The sequence below is a fragment of the Ascochyta rabiei genome, chromosome 10 (genome assembly GCF_004011695.2).
Source record: "Ascochyta rabiei chromosome 10, complete sequence".
In the NCBI taxonomy this organism is placed as follows: domain Eukaryota; kingdom Fungi; phylum Ascomycota; class Dothideomycetes; order Pleosporales; family Didymellaceae; genus Ascochyta; species Ascochyta rabiei.
The window spans coordinates 476,213-497,822 of record NC_082414.1 but is presented as its reverse complement, the minus strand read 5'-3'; the positions used below and the strand labels follow the sequence as shown (position 1 = coordinate 497,822).

Below are 21,610 nucleotides of genomic sequence, written 5' to 3'. Positions count from 1 at the left end.
GCTCGAGAAAAAGTTAGTACTCGAATCCAACGGCACCGCTGTTGCGCTCCTCGTACGGCGTCTCATACGGCGCCTCGGCCTGCGGTGTGATCCTTGCCAAGTGCCTGCGCGCGCCGTCCTCCCAATCCAACAACGCCGAGTGTGCAGTAACACGATTGTCCCAGACTACGACAGTACCCGGCTCCCACTTGACGCGAGCTTGGAAGTCCTGACCCTTGGCAATGTGGTCGTACAAGAAGTTCAACAGGAAGTCACTCTCCTCCTTCTTGAAGCCTACGATGCGACGGCTGAACTGAGGGTTCACGAAAAGCGCCTTTTCACCGGTAGCTGGGTGTGTTCGAACAAGTGGGTGGATGGAGGTCACTGGTTCACGACGCACGACGCCTCCTCGGTTTCTGCTGTTGTCCGCTTGTTCGACAGCTGCACCACGATCAGCATCTATTTCATCTGCTATCAAGAAGATCACGGCTTACCTGAGTGGACAACCTTCAGTCCTTGTAAACGCTTCCTGAACTCCGGCGATAGCCTCTTGTATGCTGCTGCTTGGTTTGCAAAGAGTGTATCACCTCCTGCTGCAGGACCATCCAGCAAGTACAGGAATGTAGTGCCGGGTGGCTGCTTCTCGTAGGTGACATCTGAGTGCCATGTAATCGAGTTTGTTCGCTCTTCAAAGAAATCGCGGGCGGTGGTGTCGTCGGCTCCTCGGTGAACAAGATGGACCTCTGGGTGCCCCTCAGGAGCTCCAGACGTAGGGTGGATGTGGTGTCGACCGAAATAGCCACCGATGTTCAGTGCGTCCTTGATGGGCAGGTCTGCGAAATCCTGATCGCGGAATGCTACCACCTTCTTCTGAGCGACAAACAACGCCAGTTCATCCTTGCCAGCATCGGTTAGCTTGCTCAGCTGCACACCTGTAACTTCAGCACCAATATTCGCCGTCAGATCCGCAACTTTGGCGTCCTTCAAGAGGTTTGGGAACGAATCATCGGCATCCTTGCCATGTTCATAGTGCTCAAAGGGCTCAAGAGCAGGATATTTCTTTTCAAAGTCCCACACTGGAAGGTAGTTTGGGTACCTTGCGGGCGCATGCTCGCCAGTACCTCTCAGTTCGAGCTCTTTTTTGTACAGCTTGGGGCCACCGAAGGCAGCTTCCTTGTACTGGCCGGCTTGCGACTTGAAGTTGACCGGTGATTGCTCATGGACGACCGTATCGACGAGTGCGGGGGCCATTGTAAAGGAGTTGGAGTGGTATGTGTTTCAAGGTTCGATGCGATGATCAGCAAACGCTCTCTAGTTGGACCCCAATGTCTCTTATACGTCAAAAGGCGTGCTGTGATCCCGTCTGAATGTCGAACGTCATTCGCAGGCGGCGGGAACAGCAACGGGAATATGACTATTGCGTGACCTCGCTTCAATTCCTGGGGGCAACTGGTTCAGCTAACGTGAGACGGTAGTGAAAGTACGACCCCTCCATGAACACCGCAAGACACCGGTCCCGCGGTATTGCCGACCTAATCAGATTGGATGCTGATGGCATCAATATGCACAAAATCACTCCATGCGTTCTTATCAGAGTCCACGCATCCGAAACAGGATAGCCCACGCGGCTCTACGCGATTTTCAGCCTTCCCCACGCGCGTTCTGCCGCCTTGGTCAACACACGATCAATTACGCGCCAAAATAATGCCAGAGCCGGTAGGAATGAGACCGTCGCGAGTCAACATTTGCTGTTGATGTCGTGAACTACCCGGCCAATCACGCAATGCCTCATCAAACATCGGCGCGACGAATCATCCAGGACGCGTTCTCGGCTGCTCAGCGCGACATAACTTCAAAACGTTGCGTGCTTGCAGAAAACCCTACGCTGCTCCACCTTGAACGACATCGGAGCCTTACCGAACGCGAATCATACGCAGCGCAGCTATGGCGTCGCGTGTGGCTCGCACCCAAGGCCGCTTGTTTGCGAGGCCCATTGGCTATGTCTACCCAACATTGCTAGATAGTCATTGCTGCTAGTGAGAACTGACGCGCAGTATAGTGGCCACTGGGACATGGTTGCCACATTTATGTTCGAGAAGCGCTGGTCCCAGCATGAGTGGCGAGATCGCACCTTTCTACGGACCGTTCACATCATGGTCGCAGCACTAGAGAGATGTGCGACATGGTATTCGATTGCCATTTCCACTAAGTGTCTTTGCCAGGATGAAGGAAAATTTGATATCGTGGCTGTCGCAATGGGGACGATCGGGTCCTACTTATACTCTGATTGACTGCTCGCCCAGAGACTCCCAAGACAATCCAAGACACCAGGTAGATCCGCACACCATGGTCAGTAACGTGACTACGGCGTTTAACAATGCCACGGGCCTTCCCGTTGTTGGGAAGCTGGAAACTGATGCTCCCACGAGTGCGAGTTCCAGTCAGACGAGCATTGAGCAAGCCGGTGCTGGCAAGCGAGGGACTACCTGGGCTGCTAGTGGGCTCAAGTCGGATCACTACCGCCCTGTCGACAGCTATGAAGGGTTGCATCGATATGATCCCGACTTTGAGTGGGAGCCTGAGGAGGAGAAGAAGATAATCAGGAAGGTATGAGACCTCATTCGTTTCACGCCAAAGCAGTCCCGCTGACACTCGCCAGATTGACAAGCGGATATGCACTTTTGTCTGTCTTATGTTCTTTGCGCTCCAACTGGGTACGAAAGGCTGAGCGACCACCTCAAGAATGGAACTAACATAACATTAGACAGAGGCAACATCAGCCAGGCGCTGTCAGACAACCTTTTGACCGATCTTGGTATGAGCACCAACGAGTACAACTATGGACAGACTATCTTCTACATATGCTTCCTTTGCGCTGAGCTGCCGTCTCAACTTATCAGCAAAAAGATCGGACCCGACAACTGGATTCCAATCCAGATGGTCTCGTGGAGTCTAGTTGCCAGTATGCAAGCGTTCCTTAGCGGCAGGAGCTCTTTCTACGCATGCCGTGCTCTTCTCGGGCTCATTGAAGGAGGCTTTATCCCGGACAACATCCTATACTTGAGCTACTTCTACACAGGGTTCGAGCTTCCGGCTCGCCTCAGCTGGTTCTGGGTTTCGTATCAATCCACCCAGATCATCTCTGCGTTTCTGGCATTTGGCATCTTGCGTCTCGGTGGCCGAAATGGTATGGAAGGATGGAGGTGGCTCTTCGCCCTGGAAGGGATGCTCACGGGTCTCATCGGCATTTCCGCTTGGTTTTACCTGCCGCCTTCTCCAACGCAGTCTGCGACTACAAGTAAGATCAATCCTTTTCGTGGCGAGAAAGGCTGGTTCGATGAGCGAGAGGAGAAAATTATGGTCAACCGCATCCTGCGAGACGACCCCTCGAAGGGAGACATGCACAACCGACAAGGTCTCTCGTTTCCTATGCTTTGGGAATGTCTCAAGGATTACCACATGTGGCCAATCTACCTGATTGGTCTGTCTTGGACCATTCCGTTCAACCCGGTTACTTCGTACCTCACTCTTCAACTACGATCGCTGGGTTTTGGAACTTTCGAGACCAACCTTCTTACAGTACGTGCTCCATTAATATGACAATGTTTCATGCTGACATTGAGCAGATTCCCGCCTATGTTCTCTTCATTATTCAGCTCCTGTTCTGGACCTGGGTATCCGAGAAAGTCAACGACCGGTTCCTTGTCGGCCTGGTCTCCCAAATATGGGCTCTTCCCCTCCTCATAGCCTTAGAGGTCATCTCCCCACACACTTCGCCTTGGGCTCGATGGGTCTTAGCTATTTTGGTCGTCGGCCATCCGTACGTGCACGCTATCCTAGTCGCTATCACCTCGCGCAACGCAGGCACCGTCCGGACACGCACTGTTGCTTCTGCGCTGTACAATATGACGGTGCAGGCAGGAAGTATCATCTCACAGAACATCTATCGCGAAGATGATAAGCCGCTGTATCGTAGGGGTAACAAGGTGCTGATTGCGATCTGTGCCTATAACTTTGCGCTCTTTATTGGCGCGAAGATCTTCTACGTGACGGTCAACAAGAGGAGAGAGGCAGTTTGGAGTAGCATGTCAAAGGAAGATAAAGTGACATATCTCGAGACCACGAAAGACAAAGGAAACAGGCGCTTGGACTTCAGATTTGCGCATTAAATTCTTAAGCCTAGGGAATTCTAGACCAAATTTCTTTAGGGTTAAAACAAATATACCGGAACATTGATAGCATACAAGGGTCAGTGGCTCTCATTCACCTTCAACACATGCACCATCAGACTCCATTTACCAAGGTAACTCCTCTCCACTTCTATGCCAAAACTTCCCAAAGCTCTCCATTCCCTTACCCATCAGTGTTCTCCACAAGTCAGCCGCCGCAACATCTGGCTCAACTGCACCTATGACATCTTCATTTCCACCCTCCTTCCACTTCTTGTCCAGCTTGCTTTTCACAAAGCCCGGGTGCAGCAAAATCACAGGGACGTTCTTATCTTTTAGATCGACGGAAAGATTCTTGAACAGCATGTTCACTGCCGTCTTCGAGGAGCGGCAGGAATACATACCGCCAGTGGAATTATTAGCAACACTGCCTACGCGAGAAGACACTACTGCTATGCGGGGAGGTTGAGAGATTCGGTCAATTCCAGGTGCGCCTTGTTGAGTGAATGCAGCAGTGTGAAGCTATTCGGATCTCAGATGTGGCGCTATGACATCACGTTCGTCATTCAATCATGCAGATTACCCAGCTCACCGACGCAAAACTGCGCGTCAGGATGTATCACAGGCTATATGATCATATACGAAAAAGAGACCAGAGAGATGCAGAAGCCTTTGATGACGAGTGCAAATAGGGCGCATCCTACCAGAAAGAGTCTAGTTGCAGATGAGTCGCTCAGGGCTCATTCGCTTCACGTTTCTACCCTTCTCACCTGTCCTTTGTCCAACCCCACAGTAGAAGGACTACATCTGAGATTATGTCAAATCATCCAGCTGCATCGCATCGTCAAGATGCTCGCCCTCGGTCCCTTCTAGTACAGAAGGCAGACCGACGACCTCTTCGAACGGTCCTTGAGGCTCACCTTCCTGTCGTTCAATTACATGTGTAGCTTCTTGGAAAGACTCCTCTTCGGTCTCTCCTGGCAAAACAGCTGGAGTAACGATCGTCTCAGATACATCCAGGCGGGTATCTTGATGCTATTTAACCTCCGCAATGTCTGCAGCGGGCCAGTGCTCGGTTTTGAAGTGCTTGCGCATGTCCCTGGGCTTATTACAGATAGTCTTTCCACAGATCCAGCACTCGCGTCCACGTGCACTACGCAAAAACTGCTCCCACATCTTCATCAGGCGCTCAGTGCTCACTGGATCCAACATGTGAGCTACGTTGTTTTTGACATCGTCCCACGCTTGCAACAATGAGCGCAATGGACCTTCCTGAAGATAAGGGTACTTGTGTTTCTTTAGGTTGGCTGGTTCAAAGCTGCCTTCCAGGATAGATGACAACTGCTCGAGCAGCGCGGTAACGAGATCAGCTTGCTTGCGCTCACCGTCAATCTCGGACTTGAACCACACTTGCAGCAGTGGGAGCTTACGCAACATGCTAACAACCTGATCAATGTTGACAATTGAGTAGGTGGCCAGGATTGAGAGCTCCAATGACAAGCACAAGATCGGACAGAACGGAGGAATGCGGATAGCTTCACCGACAGACTGAACAAGACATACGCCGCCTTCAAGCTCGGCAGCCACGTTGGTTTTCGTGCCATCGAACCCATTGTCAAAAGCCTCGTAGGAGCTTTTGAGCATGATGGTGTTATGATCTGTTGGCGGCCAGATGATCCAAGCTATGGCGCCTGACAACAAGGTTGTGAAGGTGGTTCCCTCGTTGCTATGTTGAATCGAGAGAAGGGTGTCGCGTTGCAAAATTGTCGCAGTGGTGATGGACTCTCGCAGGGAGTCATCGCATTCCCCTGTCGCGTCGCCGCAGGTCTCGTCTAGCGATCGACTTGGAAAGCTTAGAAGACCGCCACTGGCCTTGTTGTCGTGATCAGCCAGGGTTTCGAGCAGCTTGGAACATATGTCTTTATCGTCTGTTTCTGAGCCGACTGTTGCATTATTATCAACGGTATGAGTTACGTGGTCGTTGTGCTCTTTGCGCGCTGCTCGGAGGTCATCGATGAGAAGTCTCTGCATATCATCCGGTGAAGGCAGTCCGCTGACATCGAAGGGCGATAGCTTTTTGCCTAGACCGGGGAAGTCTCTCTCGTTTGGCCCAAAGATGAGACGCTGGGCAAGCTTGCACGCGTGTGGATGGTTTTTGTGATTGTCGACAAGCGATATGAAGAGCAATGCGTGTTCGGATTGTGCCTTGTTCAAGACTCCACGCACTGCGCTCATGCTGGTAATGCGCTCTGGTTTCATCAAATAGGTGCCGTTGAACACTGCTAATTGGGCAGATGTAGATGGCCCGGTGAGGTGAGTGATTCAAGAAGAAGTGTTCAAGAATATTGAGGTGCTTGGGTGCTCCGGACGTATGCGGGCGCCAGAGAGTGAAGCAGAGCAAGCTGCGCCCCATTGTAGGTGAAGGTATCTTTGCGTCCGTTGACTGACGCGACGCAGTGCTGAACGTGCCATGTTCTCTACAAGTCGACGAAATGTTGAATTTGCGATACGCTTTGCGAGTGGCTTTAAGACCTGCTCCTACTACGACGACGGTGAGCCCTATCCTTTTCTCGACGCAATCAAATGCTCTTCTCACTCGCAAAGCGGATGCCAAGATCCAGAGAGGTCTATTCTGATTGAAGATCAGTGCCCAATCAGGATGCAGCGTTCAACCAGTGGCCCTATCAGTTTTTGTCAACGCGGTTCAAGCATTAGCGGACAATTGACCACTTCCGTAAATGCTCACTGCGTAATAGGGATCTGAACTCACACAAGACCAAATGAGATCTACATCTACATCAAGAAAATCTCAAAAACATGGATAGCAAGTTTGAATACGACTCTGCATGCATTCTGGTAGCGGTTTGCGTCAGCTGTAGTCTTAGTTTTCGGAGCTTGGTTCAAGAGGGCATCAGGAGCTTGATGTACGCTATTGCTCCGATGATTAGCGTCAAATATACGGTCAATGATCTACTTGAACCTCTAGAGGTCGCGTACCCAAGTTGAGAGCTCGGTGTTGTAGCAACATTATTCATGTCAAGGCGGTCCAAGATCTTGGACGGTGGGTGCTATCGTTTAGACAATCCATATTATGTATTGTCTGATAGAAATTTTGCTAGGTCTGCAACTTCTACAGGCTATCTGACAAGGGTACCCTCCGTGTCGTACCACAGATCTGAATAGCTATTCCCGTAGTTGTAATCGACATCCTTCCTGTACATGACTACCCAACCGCGTAACACCCGAAGTCTCGCTTAATTTCGGGAGGGTCCCCAAAGCCCTCCAACGTGTGCCGAAGCGTTGAGAGTGCTGCGCGACGGAATGGACTTGGAATCGCCGCAATATCATCAGATGCATCCTACCTCTCACAAGCGTTTTCCGCTTGAGGTCATGCCAGCCGGCGGACAAGCGCCAGATAACGGCGTCGGAAAGCGTAATTCGTTCTCCTTTGCCTGATTGGGGTACCTCTCCCCACACAAAGAAAGAGCCCCGCGCTGCTAGCGCGACACCGACCACAACTTGTGGCTAAAAACAGGCTAGTATGTCGCGATAAGTTGATGGAGCTGATGTGTTATAAGGACGGAGACTGAAGGGAGAGATCTGAAGAGTACTGTCATCGCGCTCTTGCTCTTCACCTGCACGAGACCTGACCTTGCAACACAATGACAACCTCAAAGCCATCGTACCTCATCGTTGGAGCTGGCGTTTTCGGAGTTTCCACCGCCTACCACCTGATCAAGAAGTATCCTGATCGCCAAGTCACAATCCTCGATCAGGATGCTTACGACGCAGACAACCGCGTGGCCGCCTCTTGGGACTGGAACAAGGTCGTGCGCGCTGACTATGACGACATTGTGTACACTGAGCTCGCACTCGAAGCACAGGATGTTTTCAAATCGGACCCTCTCTGGAAACCCTACTTTCATGAGACCGGTATTTTTTGGGTGTGCCGTTCAGACTACGCCCAAGATGTCATCAACAACTACAAGAAGCTCGGTCGTGCAGCAGATTTAAAGGCTGTGTCGGTTGAGGAGGCGAAGAAGCTGTTCGGCGGGCTCTTCGAGGATGCAAACTACGATGGCGCGAAAGAAGTACTTGTCAACAAGACGAGTGGGTGGTCAGAAGCTGGCAATGCGCTTAGAGCGGTGACCAAATGGTCTATCGATAAAGGCGTCAAGCATGTTGTCGGCAAGGCCGAGAGTTTGGAAATCGACAACAGCGGCCGCTGCACAGGTGTAAAGACTGAAGACGGCAAGACAGTATCAGCAACCAATGTCATCTTGTCGACCGGAGCCTATACCGCCAAGTTACTGGAGCAGGCAGCAAAGAGGAGTGGAAACAACAACCTGAGTGCTGGCCACAGGATTGTCGCTGGCGGTATCACCACCGGCATGACTACTCTTGACGAGGAATCATACAAGCGTTTCAAGCACATGCCTGTTGGTGTTCAAGGATACAACGCTCAGACCGGGCCTTTCATCGGCAGTTTGCCCCCTACCAAGGACCGCGAACTGAAGTGGTGGGGAGAGAAGATTTTCAAGAATACGCATGAAGTTCTTCCCGGACGCTTCGTCTCTGCGCCACCGTCTGGACCGGACTACGACCAATGGAACGTACCAGGGCCGCTGAAGTTGGATATCGACCACGCAAACGATGTCTTCTACGGGAAGAATGGCGCAAACTGGAAGATGGACAAGCACCGTATCTGCTGGTAAGCTATTTCGCCCTCGTTCAGCTTCGTGACACGTACTAACAATAATCAGGGATGCGTTCACAACAAGTTCTGACTTCATCATCTCACCACACGCAGCAGCGAAGGGTCTGTACATTGCAACATGCGGCTCATTCCACGGCTACAAGTTCTTCCCCGTGCTGGGCAAGTATGTTGTGCAGATGCTAGAAGACGGACTGAGGCCAGATTTAAAGGAGAAGTGGGCGTGGGATCGCGAGAGGCCCTCTCCCTCTCTAAACCCCGACTGGCCGAGGTTTGAGATGAACGACCTGTTGGACCAGTGGCCGAAGGCGAAGTTGTGAGAAGAGAGCGAGTCTCGCGAAGGATTTGGTTAGGCTGCATGTTAGCATGGACCGCGCGGCGTCTTGGGGTTTCAAATCGACTCGATATAGACATACGAGCAGCATGATATTTAACGTTATACATGACCATGAGCTTGGCACACACACACACACACACACGCCTTTCAACAGTCGTTGTGAAGGAAACGCTGTCACCTAGGTCACTAGCGGCGTACTAGTTTCTTTCCACACGCGGAGCAAAAACCGAAGACCCCACAGCAACACACAAAGCGAAGCAGCAACGTTCAAGGAAGCCAAAAAAAAAAGACGCGATTTTGGCGGTACCGTGAATCGAACACGGGCTGGCGCGGATCTGGATCGGAACACTAGGTGCTCGCCAGCCACAACGCGACGTCATACCACTAGCTGAAGAATCGTTAGACAACGGTTGTGAAGCAGTTGGTGACTTGAACTTACACCATACCACCCTGTGGTTGATTGATGAGTCATCAAAAAAATAATTGACATTTTATTAGCATGTTTGTTGGAGGGTTTTGTCAACGTGAGTATCAAAGGACCTCTCAGAGATGTATGTATTGATATTGAATATGTACAACAAAGGCCAACGGTGCCCCACCCTCGGCGAGATCGGCATGGACTTATTTTGACGCCTATGCGGTAAGTTTGCTCTTGATGAAAGCCAAAGCCTGAGAACCGTACTTGTTGACGTACTGCTGGTGCGTGTTGGCGTCGTTACCGTTGCAGCAGTATGGGTCAGCAGCATCGCAGTATGACTTAATGATGCTTGTGCTAGCGGGAGCACATTGGAAGCCAGCAGGGCGGGCAGCGAACTGTAGATACATTTGTCAGTCAGAACCTGGGCCGATGTGCACAAGTTACTCACGCCTCCAGCAGTGCATGTGCCGACGTTGTAAGGAAGGCCGGCACGATTGTGTGGGTCGCCCATGAAGATGGCAACCTTGACGGCCTTCAAGGCGTTTCCAGTAAGTGTGGCTCCAGCACCACCACAAATTGCGTTGTCCATGATTTGACCGCCCTACAATTGGTGAGCGAGCAGTCTACAATCCTTGCTCAGAGGAGCTTACCTGAGAGTATCCAATAAGCACGATCTGTGTGCTGGGGCACTTCTGGTTGTAAGCTGTGACAGCTTTAATGACGGCAGCGGTTCCCTGGCTCTGGGAGTTGTCGTAGCTGACACTGCCACATGATGCCTGTCCACCACATGCAGGGTAGACAATGGCTTCGGCGCCAGATCCTGAGTAGGCAGCCTTGACCTGGTTCACGAGGCCACTAGCCGTACCGAAGCCGTTGCTCTGGGCAACAGTAGTCTCACGAGCTCCAAAGATGTAGACCTTTGGGCAGCTCTGCCTCTCGGTAAGCTCGACAGGATTTGCGACGGCGAGGCCGAGAACAGAAAGAGCGGCTGCAGCAGTGAACTTCATGTTGGACGGAATGGTATTGCCTGCGATGTCTTGGAATGCTTCGAGTAGATGCTTGTTGGTCGTATCCGGGCAGCGATTGAGCGTGAACTTGTAGGTGTCAAGCTGAGGCGATGGGACCGTTCTTTAGGCAGAATCACTGAGGCTCAAACAAGCCCCTAATCATTTTGTGGGGTACAACAGACTGCTGAGCTTCCTGAAAAGATCGTTCGTCCTTTCGCCCGCGTCCGTAATTAATACGTAGTCCTGTGCTGGCAATCAGCCAGGGGTAATTGCCGTGACCCATGTCTGTTTCATGCGGATGCAAACTGTGGCGCTCTGGGGTGCATATGATTCCCGGTGGCTCATGGGAGCAAACAAATTGTGGGAGGTACGACTGATGTGTTTCGATGCGCTGTCCATGTTCTAGAGACCATAAAATCTGCCGGCTGGTAGCACGATAGCTGCAGACCTGAAAGCACAATGGCTAAAAGGTTGCATTGACGAGCAATCTAGATGAACGGGGGCGACGATCATGTGGGGCCGGGCTAAAAAGCCCATGAACGTCGAGAACATGGATGGCTGCAATTATAGGCTCGTTCGAACCATCTCTCCAGGAAAATGGTCGTCCGCTTCCAATGATGTTTCCACGCTCGGCTCGGCGAGAATGCGTAGAGTAAGTGGCAGTTTTGATACAAAGAACGACAGCTGCACATGGCAGATGCCAGCGGCGGTATTATGAAACAGCGCGACAGGCTGTCAAATGAAACATAAATTTGGGCGACAAGACAATCTTAGACAATCTGTTGAAGCCCATGCCACAAAGATGAGGCTGTAAGGCTGTTCACAAGTTGCATATAAGTTGTCGAGGTTGGCCTTGGGTGATGTCACTGACGTGCTCGGTTTGCGTCGCTGCCACAATCTGGGGTATGCTCCTCTTGCAGTCTTTGTTTGCGTGACTGCCTCAGGCTGGAGTTGCTGCGTTGCAAGTGTATAGCACACTATGTAAGAGTTGGTAGAAAAGTCTTTGTCGATGACAGCCAATTGGGGGGAAAGACGCAAACACACCTTCCCTCGACTGTGCTCCTGAGTACCCTGAAGTAGACCACCGGCGCGTGATCTGAATCACCTCCTGCATTGGTCTTCTTCGTTCCACACGTACTCTTCGGATGGTATTGCAGTCTAGATCTGGGCTGGGCTGACTTGTTCCCATTCCTCTTGGGACAGTGCGGAGCCGGCAGTGGACGAGCCTACAGAAGAGCTGGACGAAATCAAAGGAACAGAGGCGGGTTCGGTTCGTGTACATTATGAGACTATCGAAAGACCTCTCGAAGCTCATCTATTACGGAGATGTAGCTGTAGATAAGATGCTGTAAACGCGGTCAAGTGGCTATGGTTTCCATGCACACATAGTTGACAGACGATGGAAGAATTGATGGCCTGTAGAGGATGTAATGTGGGCTGATGTTCAGTCATATTGCGTGAACAATGTGTGAGCATCGCAACCATGAGTGAACAGTGAGGGTGAATACACGTACTATCATCTGCCTCCGCAGTTCGCACCATCAAATCGTGGCTGAGATATGCCGCAACTCCATCTCCAGAGTAGTATCGCATACTATCAGAGCCTTTTCCAGGTACACGCAATCATTTTGACAATGGTGTGTTTCTCCCAGACCCAGACTGTGGCCCCCGTCACTCAGCGACCGCTAACCACCACTCCGTCGCTTTCACTCCGCCCACAGGTCCCAGAGCCGCCGTTTCAGGCGGCCGACCCACCATCCTCACAGCCACCCCAACTCCCAAAGCTGCCCTTTTCGCTACGCCGCTCGAATGCAGTGCGCCGCTCGATAGCGGCTGCTCCAACCACCGAAGCGTCGCCACAGCTCTGTACGCAGGCCACGACCGAGTACGGTGCGGCGTCGGAGGCAGCAAGCAAGCAACAGCGTCGTCGACAATCTCCCGTGCGCAACTTCAGCCTGCCAACCTACCACCCAAAGCAGCCACGCAGCCTGGCGCGCTACTACGCAACGGCGCTCACTCGCACCGACCAAGCGGCACTGGCGCGGGGCGCAAAGAACCACAACCTGAGGTCCTGGACGCCAGAAGAAGGGATTCTGCACGCACGGCTGCGGAGGAACCTCGTCCCGACTCACCTGCACATGGGCGCGGACAGGAAGGTGCGTATCCTCCCCGTGATCATCGTGACCAAGGGACAAGACGAGTCGGCTCACATGCGCCAGCTTTCGCACACGTCGCCGGTCTCGCGCTCTCGCAGCGGGCCATCCATCTCGCCGCCCGCGCCGGTGGGGCAGGATGGTGTGCATGGTCGTGCGGCGAGCAGTGGGCCATGGCGGTACGGTGCGGAACCCGTCCGGCTCGGGCTCTCGCGTTGGTAGCCCGCTGGCGAGGGAGGTGGGGTGCTATGGCTGTAGTGACGAGGTCACTTCTGATGGGGGAGGTGTGTCGTGATAAGCGTGGTGCGAAGTTGAAGGAGGCTAAGAGGATGTAAGACAGGTAGGGAAAGGTCATGATAGAGGGAGAGATGAGATAGGATAGCGAAATGGTGGACATGGCCATGGAGTGGATGAAGATTGAATGATGTGGAAGGAATACTTTACTGCCACTTGACCGCAGAAAACAGACTACAAAGTACAAACATCCAGCAGCCGGTCCTGCAGCTTCTCATCATCAGCAGCTTTCTGTGGAGATGCACTCTCTTTCCCGGTCTGAAGTAGTGTCCCGTCTGGTTCGCGTGTCGACAGGGACACGTGATGCTGACACTGTGCGGCGGTTCCGCGCGGAGACTTGCCACGGTGATTTCATCACAGAGGCAGACTTGCGCGCGTAAGCCAGCTTCTTACCTGCTCGTCAGACGGCCACGAGGCACGAGCCTTGGTCGGTGCGCTTTGCGACAACGCCTGGCCGAGGTGGTAGCACAGGCAAGCACTGGTCTGCATGTCGGAATGTCCCCTGGACGACATGGCCGGTTGCTGTCTTTCGCGGTTCAGTGCCGACGATGCACGTTGAAGCACCGAGAAGCATCCACAGCTCGGACGTGGGGCGCCTAGCGTCGTGGGGTAGGCTGGATGGGGAAAGGCGGCGGCGAGGACCAACCGAGGGCAAGTCGGCAATCAGTCACGTTGCGCTGCGGTTGCAGATGGATGAAGAGCAGCGAGTGTCTGATCTCCTTTTTATTGTTCTTGTTCCTGTTCTTGTTCTTGTCCTTGCACTTGCTCTTGCTCTTACTCTTGCTCTTGCTCTTGCTCTTACTCTTGCTCTTGCTCTTGCTCTTGTTCTTGCTCTTGCTCTTGTTCTTCGTGCCTTTGACTCTTGTGCTGTCATCTTGCAGAGAAAGCATCCATCTGCAATGGCTCTTGGTGCGTACGCTTGTCTGCGCGGCCGCAGCCGTCACTAACCCACGACACCAGCCCCCGTCGCAGGCGCCATCGCGGCGTCCACCGCCGGCCTCGCCTATCTCGACGCCAAGTTCCACATCACCAAAGACGTCCGCGGCATCCTCGGCCAGCGCGCCGCCCAACGCGCGCTCGAGAAGACGGCCCAGGGCAAAGGCCAGTCCCTCTGGTACCAGTTCGAAGCCCAGGTGCGCCGCCTGCCCTCGGACGCCGAGGCTATCTGGAGCCGCACGGGCTGCTACACCTGGGCCGAGACGTATGCGAATGCCTGCCGCTATGGCCAGTTCATGCGGCAAGCTGGCCTGCAGCCGGGCAAGCTGGTGGCCATGTACATGATGAACAGACCCGAGTTCTTGTTCACCCATCTCGGCAGCTGGAGCATTGGGAGTGCGCCGGCGTGGATCAACTACAATCTCGCAGGGGATGCGCTGGTGCATTGTCTCAAGGTCGCAGATGCGAAACTCATCGTCGTCGACGAGGACGACGGCTGTCGAAGGAGGATCGAGGAGGTCAGGCACCGGTTGGAGGCCGAGCTGGGCATGACGATTGTCGTGCTGGATCAGACGCAGAAGGGCGGCATCTCGCGCCTGGAGCCGAAGAGGCCGGGCGATGAGCTGAGGGTCGCTGCCAAGGGGAAGTTTCCTCTGTTCCTGTTCTACACAAGGTCCGTCGCTGTCTCGTATTGGGCAGGAGGCTTGGGCTAACATGCGCAGCGGCACAACCGGCCACCCCAAGGCCTGTCCGTTCGAGACGCAGAGAGCGGCCGGCCTCACTGGTCGCGTCGGTGCCATGGGGCTGAAAACAGGACCCAACGGCGATAGGTGGTATGTCTGCATGCCGCTCTACCACGGCACAGGAGGCACAACAGCGCTGGTCTGCATGGTCACGGGCATCACATGTTGCATCGGCACCAAGTTCTCCACCTCGCGATTCTGGACCGACGTCCGCGACTCTCGATCCACGGCCATTGTCTACGTCGGCGAGACAGCCCGCTACCTCATCAACACGCCCCCCAGCCCTCTCGACAAGAAGCACAACGTGCGAGCCATGTACGGCAACGGCCTACGACCAGACGTGTGGCAGCGCTTCGTTGACCGCTTTGGCATCCAAGTCGTCGGCGAGTTCTTCAACAGCACAGAGGGTGTCATGGGCCTGTTCAACAGCTCCCGCGGCCCATTCACTGCAACATCCGTCGGCCACCAGGGCCTGATTGACCGCTGGCGCTTCCACAACACCTACGTCCCCGTCCAAGTTGACATCGTCACCGGCGAGCTGATCCGCGACCCCAAGACAGGCTTCTGCAAACGCAAAGCCTACGAGGAAGGCAGCGAGATCCTGGTCCAGATGCCCGACGAATCCGCTTTCGTAGGCTACTACAACAACGCCGAAGCAACGCAGAAGCGCTTCGAGCGCAACGTCTTCAAGAAAGGCGACCTCTACTACCGCACCGGCGACGCTCTCCGCCGCGACCCAGACGGACGCTGGTTCTTCCTGGACCGGCTGGGCGACACGTTCCGCTGGAAGAGCGAAAACGTCAGCACCGCCGAGGTCGCCGAAGCACTCGGCTCCTTCCCCGGCATCAGCGAAGCAAACGTCTACGGCGTCGAAGTACCCGGACACGATGGCCGGGCTGGGTGTGCAGCTATCAACATCGCGTCAACACACACCGACGCCTTTGACTTCAGCGGCTTGTTGGCCCATGCGAAATCCAAGCTGCCCAAGTATGCGGTCCCTGTTTTCCTGCGGGTACTCAAGTATCAGACGAGTATGCACAACAACAAGCAGAACAAGGTGCCGCTGAGGAACGACGGTATCGATTTGAGGAAGATCATGGACAGGGCCGATAAAGAAGCGGCGGAGAAGGGGGCAGAGGGTGTCGAGTATGACACGCTGTACTGGCACCCTGCTTCACTCGCTGCTCACTCAGGTCTGGTGAAAGAAGATGGGGGGTATGTGGTGTTCACAATGGAGGACTGGGATCGATTAAGGGAAGGTGCGGGTGGTGTTGAGGCGAAGCTGTGAGCTAGCTTTCAGTCATCCCTCTCGACTCGGAGTCTTGCCATATCTTAGCGGTTCCATCAACACGAAATGTACGGTCTTAAACACGGGCATTCTCAAGGAGAGAGGTACGCTGGGATCCTGTTCCTCGACTACCGCTGTCTCTGGACCTGCTTCTCCAACCATGCTTTGAATCGTCCCCCATCTCAAAACCAATCGTTGCCAACACAGTCCACGCCTTCTCGATCCACCTCGAAAGGCATTCAACCCACCTGCTCGACGACAGTAGAAAGCGTCACTCCACACTTTCCTGGATGGGGCATACACGCCACCACATGGAGGATCGAGATATCCATAGCTAGCTCCAGTATCATAATGACATCACACCTTCTACAGACCGGCAAGCTGTGGTCTTTTGTATGGCGATGTCGAGTCTCGCACCACGTGGGAAAAAGACCACGCACGAGGTTAGCGATTCGGGACGTCGGGCTTGCAGTGTTCAAAGACCAAACATGCCCAGTCAATGCGTAGATGCAGATAGGACGATGATAACAAACAGTGGTTCAAACGACGCTCGCTTCGCTTTCACAATTACATTGGATACTTACACATTCTCTTTCCGACTTTCCCACCCGTGTTCGCACACGCACGCACACACATACATGTACATTTATAGCTTGGCCTCCTTGGGGGCAATCATGAGCTCCGGGCGGACGTGCTTGTCAAAGTCTTCGGAGCTGATGACCTTGAGCTCCATGGCGGCCTCCTTGAGGGTGAGGCCGTTCTTGTGCGCGTGCTTGGCTGTCTTGGAGGCGGCGTCGTAGCCGATGACGGGGTTAAGGCAGGTGACCAGCATGAGGCTGTGGAGATTTGTTAGCAACCATCACTTGCACAGCGAAAAGGAGCAGGGGACGTACGACTCGGTCAGCAGCGAGCCAATGCGCTTCTCGTCGGCCTCGAGGCCCTCGACGAGGTTCTTCTCGAAGCTGCGCATGGCGTCGGCCAGCAGGCGCGAGCTGTGCAGCAGGTTGCGGATCATGACGGGCTTGAAGACGTTGAGCTCGAAGTTGCCCTGCGAGCCGGCAAAGGTGGTGGCGGCCTGGTTGCCGAAGACCTGTGTGCAGACCATGGTCAGGGACTCGCACTGGGTGGGGTTGACCTTGCCGGGCATGATGGAAGACCCGGGCTCGTTCTCGGGCAGCTTCAGCTCGCCGAGGCCGCAGCGGGGGCCGGAGCCGAGGAAGCGGATGTCCTGTGCGATCTTGAAGAGGGAGGCGGCGAGGGTGTTGAGCTGGCCGTGGGCTTCGACAATGGCGTCGTGGGCGGCCAGGGCCTCGAACTTGTTGGGGGCTGTGATGAAGTCGTGGCCGGTCATCTTGGAGACCTCCGAGGCAATGTCCTCGGCGAAGCCCTTGAAGGTGTTGATGCCAGTTCCCACCGCGGTTCCGCCCTGGGCGAGCATGCGGAGGCGGGGCAGAGACGACTTGACGCGCTCGATGCCGTAGTCGAGCTGGGTGACGTAGCCGGAGAACTCCTGGCCGAGGGTCAGGGGGGTGGCGTCCTGCAGGTGGGTGCGGCCGATCTTGATGAGCTTCTCCCACTGCTCGCTCTTCTTCCTGAGGGCGTCGCGCAGGCTGGTGAGGGCGGGCAGCAGCGACTCCTCCAGGTCGAGGACGGCGGCGATGTGCATGACGGTGGGGAAGGTGTCGTTGGACGAGGCGGACATGTTGACGTGGTCGTTGGGGTGGACGGGCTTCTTGGAGCCCATGGTGCCGCCGAGGATCTCAATGGCGCGGTTGGAGATGACCTCGTTGGCGTTCATGTTGGACTGGGTGCCGGAGCCCGTCTGCCAGACGACGAGGGGGAAGTGGTCGAGGAGCTGGAGGGAGGCGACCTCTTCGGCGGCCTGCTGGATCGCCTTTCCAAGCTTGGGGTCTGCGGAGGTGTCAGCAGCCAGGTCGAGACGGTGGCAACGGGCAGTCAGTGTTGGTGTGGATTCGGGGACGCACCCAGCCCGAACTTCATGTTGACGGTGGCGGCGGCGCCCTTGAGAATGCCAAAGGCGCGCACAATGGGCGGCGGCATGCGGTCCTGGGGCTGGTTGATCTTGAAGTTCTCCAGCGAGCGCTCCGTCTGGGCGCCCCAGTACTTGTCGCTGGGCACCTGGACCTCGCCAAAGGCGTCGCTCTCGGTGCGCGTGCTGGCCATGGTCGGCGATGCGCTGAAGAGGCGGCGCTGGGCAGCCAATGCCGTGTGTTTGGCCGTCTGGCGTGTCACGGTGGAGAGGGGGCGCGTGGCGCGGAGCATGGAGGGGTTGGCCCTCGCGTGTGCCAGTGAGCGCATGCACCCGGCCTCGGCAGCCCGGAGCTGCACACGCGCGCTTGTGAACATGGCAGTCATTCGCGTGCTGGGAGAGGGGGAGGGCAATCGAGAGAGAGGTGGAGAGGACGGTGGAGAAGGGGCACTGTCTGAGCTGCCAATTGACCGACTGCGATGTCTGCTCTGCTCTACAGGATGGGATGGAGATGGAGTTCAGAATGAGAATCAGAAACAGAATCAGAAACAGAAACAGAAATCCAACCCTCAGACGCCCGCCGGCAATCGCAGAGCCTCGTCGCGGGAAATGCCGGAGGTGGGTCTGCCGAGCTCGCTGCACGTGACCTCGACCATCCCTCCACCGCGCACGGGGCGAGTATGGGGAAGGAAAGGGAAAAGGAAAATGAAAATGAGAATGAAAATGAAAATGGAAATGGAAATGATGCAGCTTGGAAGCAAATGCGTGTCCAGGTCTGGTGGTGTTCCATGCCAGACGGTCCCAACTCTCGTCTCTTTCTTTCTATCAAGATCTCCCTTTTCTTTTCCCTTTCTTTGCCTTTCTTTTCGTTCCCTTGCTTTTCTCATCTCTTCTCTCAAGCTTCCTTTTCTTCTTCTTTTTCTTCTTCTTCTTCTTCTTCTTCTTCTTCTTCTTCTTCTTCTTCTTCTTCTTCTTCTTCTTCTTCTCCCTCTCTCTCCTTCTCCTCGCATCATGTTGGCCAGCTGTCGCCTCCATACGCTGCTGTGCAGCTGGCCCAGGTATCCGTATTCTTGCGGCGTATTGGCCGCGTTCTTGACATGGCCGCGCTCGTTTGCATCAGCAAGCAATGCATCGGTCCGCAGAGTTGCACCACTCTAGCCCCGACCCTCCTCCAGCTCCAGCACCCTCCAGCGCCTGAATCGATATTCCGCGGCACACCGGTACCCTTTGTGCTCAATCAGCCAAGGGCGTGCTCGCTCACTCTTCTGCTGGCAGGCTTGCACGGCAGCTCTCCCATTCGCTGTTTTCCTTTCAAACTAAGTTGGACGCAAGCTGCGTCTGAGGCACAAACTGCGCTGCCGAATGGGGCGCTGGCCGCGCTGCACGCTTTGTGATGCCCACGCCCACCAAAGCCAGCCGGCCACCCTGTCCAAGCGTTCAAGCGTTCAAGCGTTCAAACGTACCGGCGTTCGAGCCTTCAACGCTCAGGTAAGCGTTCAGGTCCTCGGATCCAGCTTGCCGCCAGTACCTCCGCTCCTTGCGCCTCCCGCTTGGACAGAGGGAGGCCACTCCCGGCTCATGTCGCCCGAGGCCATGCTTAGATGGAGGCCTCTCCTGCGCAGCTGATCGCGTCTCACAAACCGCTTCGCAGTGGAGTCTGTCCACCACCTGACTTTGACCGCCCGTCGCCGCCGTTCCTTGTGGATAAGCCATACAGGTGCCAGCGTCACATAACCCCGCTTGCGGTTCTCCTTGAAATCTAACGACATCGCTGACGACAAACGGCCTTGCCTTCCTGCCCTTTGCCCTTGCTCACTCTCGCCCACCCGTGCTTCGTCTGTGAAGCGCCGGTGCAAACCACCGCCCGCGCCTCCTGCACTCGTGCACCCAGCCGCACATGACGCTGGGCCCTTCTGCTGCTGCACCGCACTTCTCCTCTTTTCCCTCCGCTTCACAACTCTCATCGGTGCCAGGGCACCGAGCTTGTGCAGACTTTTGTCGAGCTTGATTCTTTACTTGAGCCTAACCATCCACATCACACACCCAGCCTGACTGACATCCGCCGCCATCACAGACCGTCGGTCAGCACCAACCCTCCACTCACACCGGAACACGTCAAGGCAAAGACAGCTACATACACAAGACCGTCCAGCACATATGGCTGCGCCTGAATTTGATGCGGCTCACCTTCTCCAAACAATGTCCACAGAGTCAGGTGCTCAGGGTGCAGACGTCTCTGCCCCACCATCTCCTCTCGCGCCGCCGTTCTATCAACATGGAGTGTGGCGGCACGAACGATACGAGACACCGTACAGCCAGAGCTACGATCCCTTCGTCTCGACACAACCACAGCACATGAACAGCCAACCATACCGTGATCCGCACTTCGCGCGCTCCCCGTACGCCGTCTATGGCGGGCCGCAGCCATTGTACTTTCCGCCATCAACGTTTTCTTATGCATCCCACCAGCCAAGGCTCCCTCCAGCTATACGTAGCGGCCCCGTCGATACGCCCGCGGTCTCAAGCAGGCCCACGGTTGGCGAGTTGTTCCCCAGACACGATCCATCTGCACCGCGTGGAACGCCGCAATTCTTCCCCTCGTATCACCTAGGCTATCAAGGACTGTTGCACGCAGCGATGGATTACTCACCACACTCAATATCGGCCCGAACGGCTACGATGCCAGAAGATGCACCGAACCAGGTGTTCAGCGAGGGGCAGCCCACGCCAACGTTGAGGGGTGGAGGCGTCGAACAGTCTCGACAAATGCATCCGCTCCATCAGAGACCATCACCGTCAAACCAGCACCTACGACCGCTCCAGCGTCGGTCACACCAACCTGATCCCATCCTCTCGACCCGTAATTCTGACGACACAGAAGGACAGGCACCGACGAACCCCACTGCGCAAGGCCGTCACTCAGACCGGCATTCCTCTCCACGCACTTCGGCCCGTCGGAGTTTTGACAGATACTCTTGGGATCTACCGCAATCTAGCACATCGTCCGACGTGGAAGAGGCTGCGGCTCGCTCCCCTCCCTCCAGTCGCGTGAGGCACCGCCCGAGGGAAGGCCGGCCACGTTTCTTCCACCAGTACCTCGATCCAAACCACTCCACCAGTCGTCAAGTTCAAGGACTTAAGACAAGCTTGCCTAAGCTGCTTGCAGGCGACCTGCCCAAAGACACATGTCCAACTTGCGACATCTGTGCAAAAGACTACGCTGCTGCCTCTGTGCAACCCTCGGAGGAGGAGGAAGTCGCCGTGCAGCTTCCTTGTGGGCACACTTTTGGCGAGTTTTGCATTGCCCAATGGGTACGTAAGTCCACGCACGAAACACGGTGAAGCTGACTTGACTCCAGTTTGACACCTGCAAGACGCACAAGAACAAGGTCACCTGTCCGATGTGCCGCAAGGTTTTGGTCGAGCCGCCGTCGCCGCAATACAGATCGGCGTACTTGCACATGTACGCCGCCCGCAACTCTCGAGGTTTTCAAGAATTACTGGCCAACGAGCTCCAAGCACAGTATGCGCACGCTTGAGACAGGGTGAGGGAGTGAGTACAGAAGAGCGATGGCAAGCTAG

General features: G+C 55.0%; 11 protein-coding genes across 12 annotated transcripts, besides 8 other annotated features; 5 read left to right on the top strand and 6 right to left on the bottom strand.

Annotated features, from left to right (window-relative positions):
* Positions 1–13: 13 nt before the first annotated feature.
* Positions 14–1,230, bottom strand: EKO05_0006282 (Taurine dioxygenase; the record flags this gene model as incomplete). Its single annotated transcript, XM_038940353.1, has 2 exons — positions 14–420; positions 474–1,230. 2 exons carry the CDS (start codon positions 1,228–1,230, stop codon positions 14–16), a joined length of 1,164 nt encoding a protein of 387 aa, XP_038797785.1.
* A 1,095-nt stretch (positions 1,231–2,325) lies between these two features.
* EKO05_0006281 (uncharacterized protein) lies at positions 2,326–4,148 on the top strand (the record flags this gene model as incomplete). Its single annotated transcript, XM_038940564.1, has 4 exons — positions 2,326–2,586; positions 2,639–2,693; positions 2,744–3,558; positions 3,606–4,148. 4 exons carry the CDS (start codon positions 2,326–2,328, stop codon positions 4,146–4,148), a joined length of 1,674 nt encoding a protein of 557 aa, XP_038797784.1.
* A 1,035-nt stretch (positions 4,149–5,183) lies between these two features.
* Positions 5,184–6,407, bottom strand: EKO05_0006280 (uncharacterized protein; the record flags this gene model as incomplete). The annotated part of the gene is made up of 1 exon (XM_038946070.2): positions 5,184–6,407. One exon carries the CDS (start codon positions 6,405–6,407, stop codon positions 5,184–5,186), a length of 1,224 nt encoding a protein of 407 aa, XP_038797783.2.
* Positions 6,408–7,810: 1,403 nt separating this feature from the next.
* Positions 7,811–9,182, top strand: EKO05_0006279 (uncharacterized protein; the record flags this gene model as incomplete). The annotated part of the gene is made up of 2 exons (XM_038940517.1): positions 7,811–8,859; positions 8,912–9,182. 2 exons carry the CDS (start codon positions 7,811–7,813, stop codon positions 9,180–9,182), a joined length of 1,320 nt encoding a protein of 439 aa, XP_038797782.1.
* A 138-nt stretch (positions 9,183–9,320) lies between these two features.
* Positions 9,321–9,341: a tandem repeat.
* A 491-nt stretch (positions 9,342–9,832) lies between these two features.
* On the bottom strand, positions 9,833–10,624 carry EKO05_0006278 (Acetylxylan esterase; the record flags this gene model as incomplete). The annotated part of the gene is made up of 3 exons (XM_038940369.1): positions 9,833–10,012; positions 10,066–10,218; positions 10,268–10,624. 3 exons carry the CDS (start codon positions 10,622–10,624, stop codon positions 9,833–9,835), a joined length of 690 nt encoding a protein of 229 aa, XP_038797781.1.
* Positions 10,625–12,258: 1,634 nt separating this feature from the next.
* Positions 12,259–12,999, top strand: EKO05_0006277 (uncharacterized protein; the record flags this gene model as incomplete). The annotated part of the gene is made up of 1 exon (XM_038946069.1): positions 12,259–12,999. The coding sequence occupies one exon, from the start codon at positions 12,259–12,261 to the stop codon at positions 12,997–12,999; it is 741 nt and encodes a 246-aa protein (XP_038797780.1).
* A 791-nt stretch (positions 13,000–13,790) lies between these two features.
* Positions 13,791–13,813: a tandem repeat.
* Positions 13,814–13,919: a tandem repeat.
* Positions 13,920–13,949: a tandem repeat.
* Positions 13,950–13,970: 21 nt separating this feature from the next.
* On the top strand, positions 13,971–16,038 carry EKO05_0006276 (uncharacterized protein; the record flags this gene model as incomplete). Its single annotated transcript, XM_038940423.2, has 3 exons — positions 13,971–13,980; positions 14,032–14,680; positions 14,730–16,038. 3 exons carry the CDS (start codon positions 13,971–13,973, stop codon positions 16,036–16,038), a joined length of 1,968 nt encoding a protein of 655 aa, XP_038797779.2.
* A 646-nt stretch (positions 16,039–16,684) lies between these two features.
* On the bottom strand, positions 16,685–18,405 carry EKO05_0006275 (Fumarate hydratase; the record flags this gene model as incomplete). Its single annotated transcript, XM_038940398.2, has 3 exons — positions 16,685–16,874; positions 16,932–17,949; positions 18,024–18,405. 3 exons carry the CDS (start codon positions 18,403–18,405, stop codon positions 16,685–16,687), a joined length of 1,590 nt encoding a protein of 529 aa, XP_038797778.2.
* Positions 18,406–18,423: 18 nt separating this feature from the next.
* Positions 18,424–18,474: a tandem repeat.
* Positions 18,475–18,554: 80 nt separating this feature from the next.
* Positions 18,555–18,589: a tandem repeat.
* Positions 18,590–18,708: 119 nt separating this feature from the next.
* Positions 18,709–18,772: a tandem repeat.
* An 81-nt stretch (positions 18,773–18,853) lies between these two features.
* Positions 18,854–19,063, bottom strand: EKO05_0006274 (uncharacterized protein; the record flags this gene model as incomplete). Its single annotated transcript, XM_038946068.2, has 1 exon — positions 18,854–19,063. One exon carries the CDS (start codon positions 19,061–19,063, stop codon positions 18,854–18,856), a length of 210 nt encoding a protein of 69 aa, XP_038797777.2.
* Positions 18,936–19,014: a tandem repeat.
* Positions 19,064–19,524: 461 nt separating the features above from the next.
* On the bottom strand, positions 19,525–19,797 carry EKO05_0006273 (uncharacterized protein; the record flags this gene model as incomplete). Its single annotated transcript, XM_059636765.1, has 1 exon — positions 19,525–19,797. One exon carries the CDS (start codon positions 19,795–19,797, stop codon positions 19,525–19,527), a length of 273 nt encoding a protein of 90 aa, XP_059492748.1.
* Positions 19,798–20,185: 388 nt separating this feature from the next.
* On the top strand, positions 20,186–21,567 carry EKO05_0006272 (Ubiquitin-protein ligase; the record flags this gene model as incomplete). Of its 2 annotated transcripts, XM_038940422.2 has the most annotated exons (2): positions 20,186–21,340; positions 21,388–21,567. In XM_038940422.2, the coding sequence occupies 2 exons, from the start codon at positions 20,186–20,188 to the stop codon at positions 21,565–21,567; spliced, it is 1,335 nt and encodes a 444-aa protein (XP_038797776.2). The 2 variants fall into 2 exon arrangements, with proteins under 2 accessions (XP_038797776.2, XP_059492747.1); XM_059636764.1 differs by having other exon boundaries at positions 20,186–21,567.
* Positions 21,568–21,610: the final 43 nt, after the last annotated feature.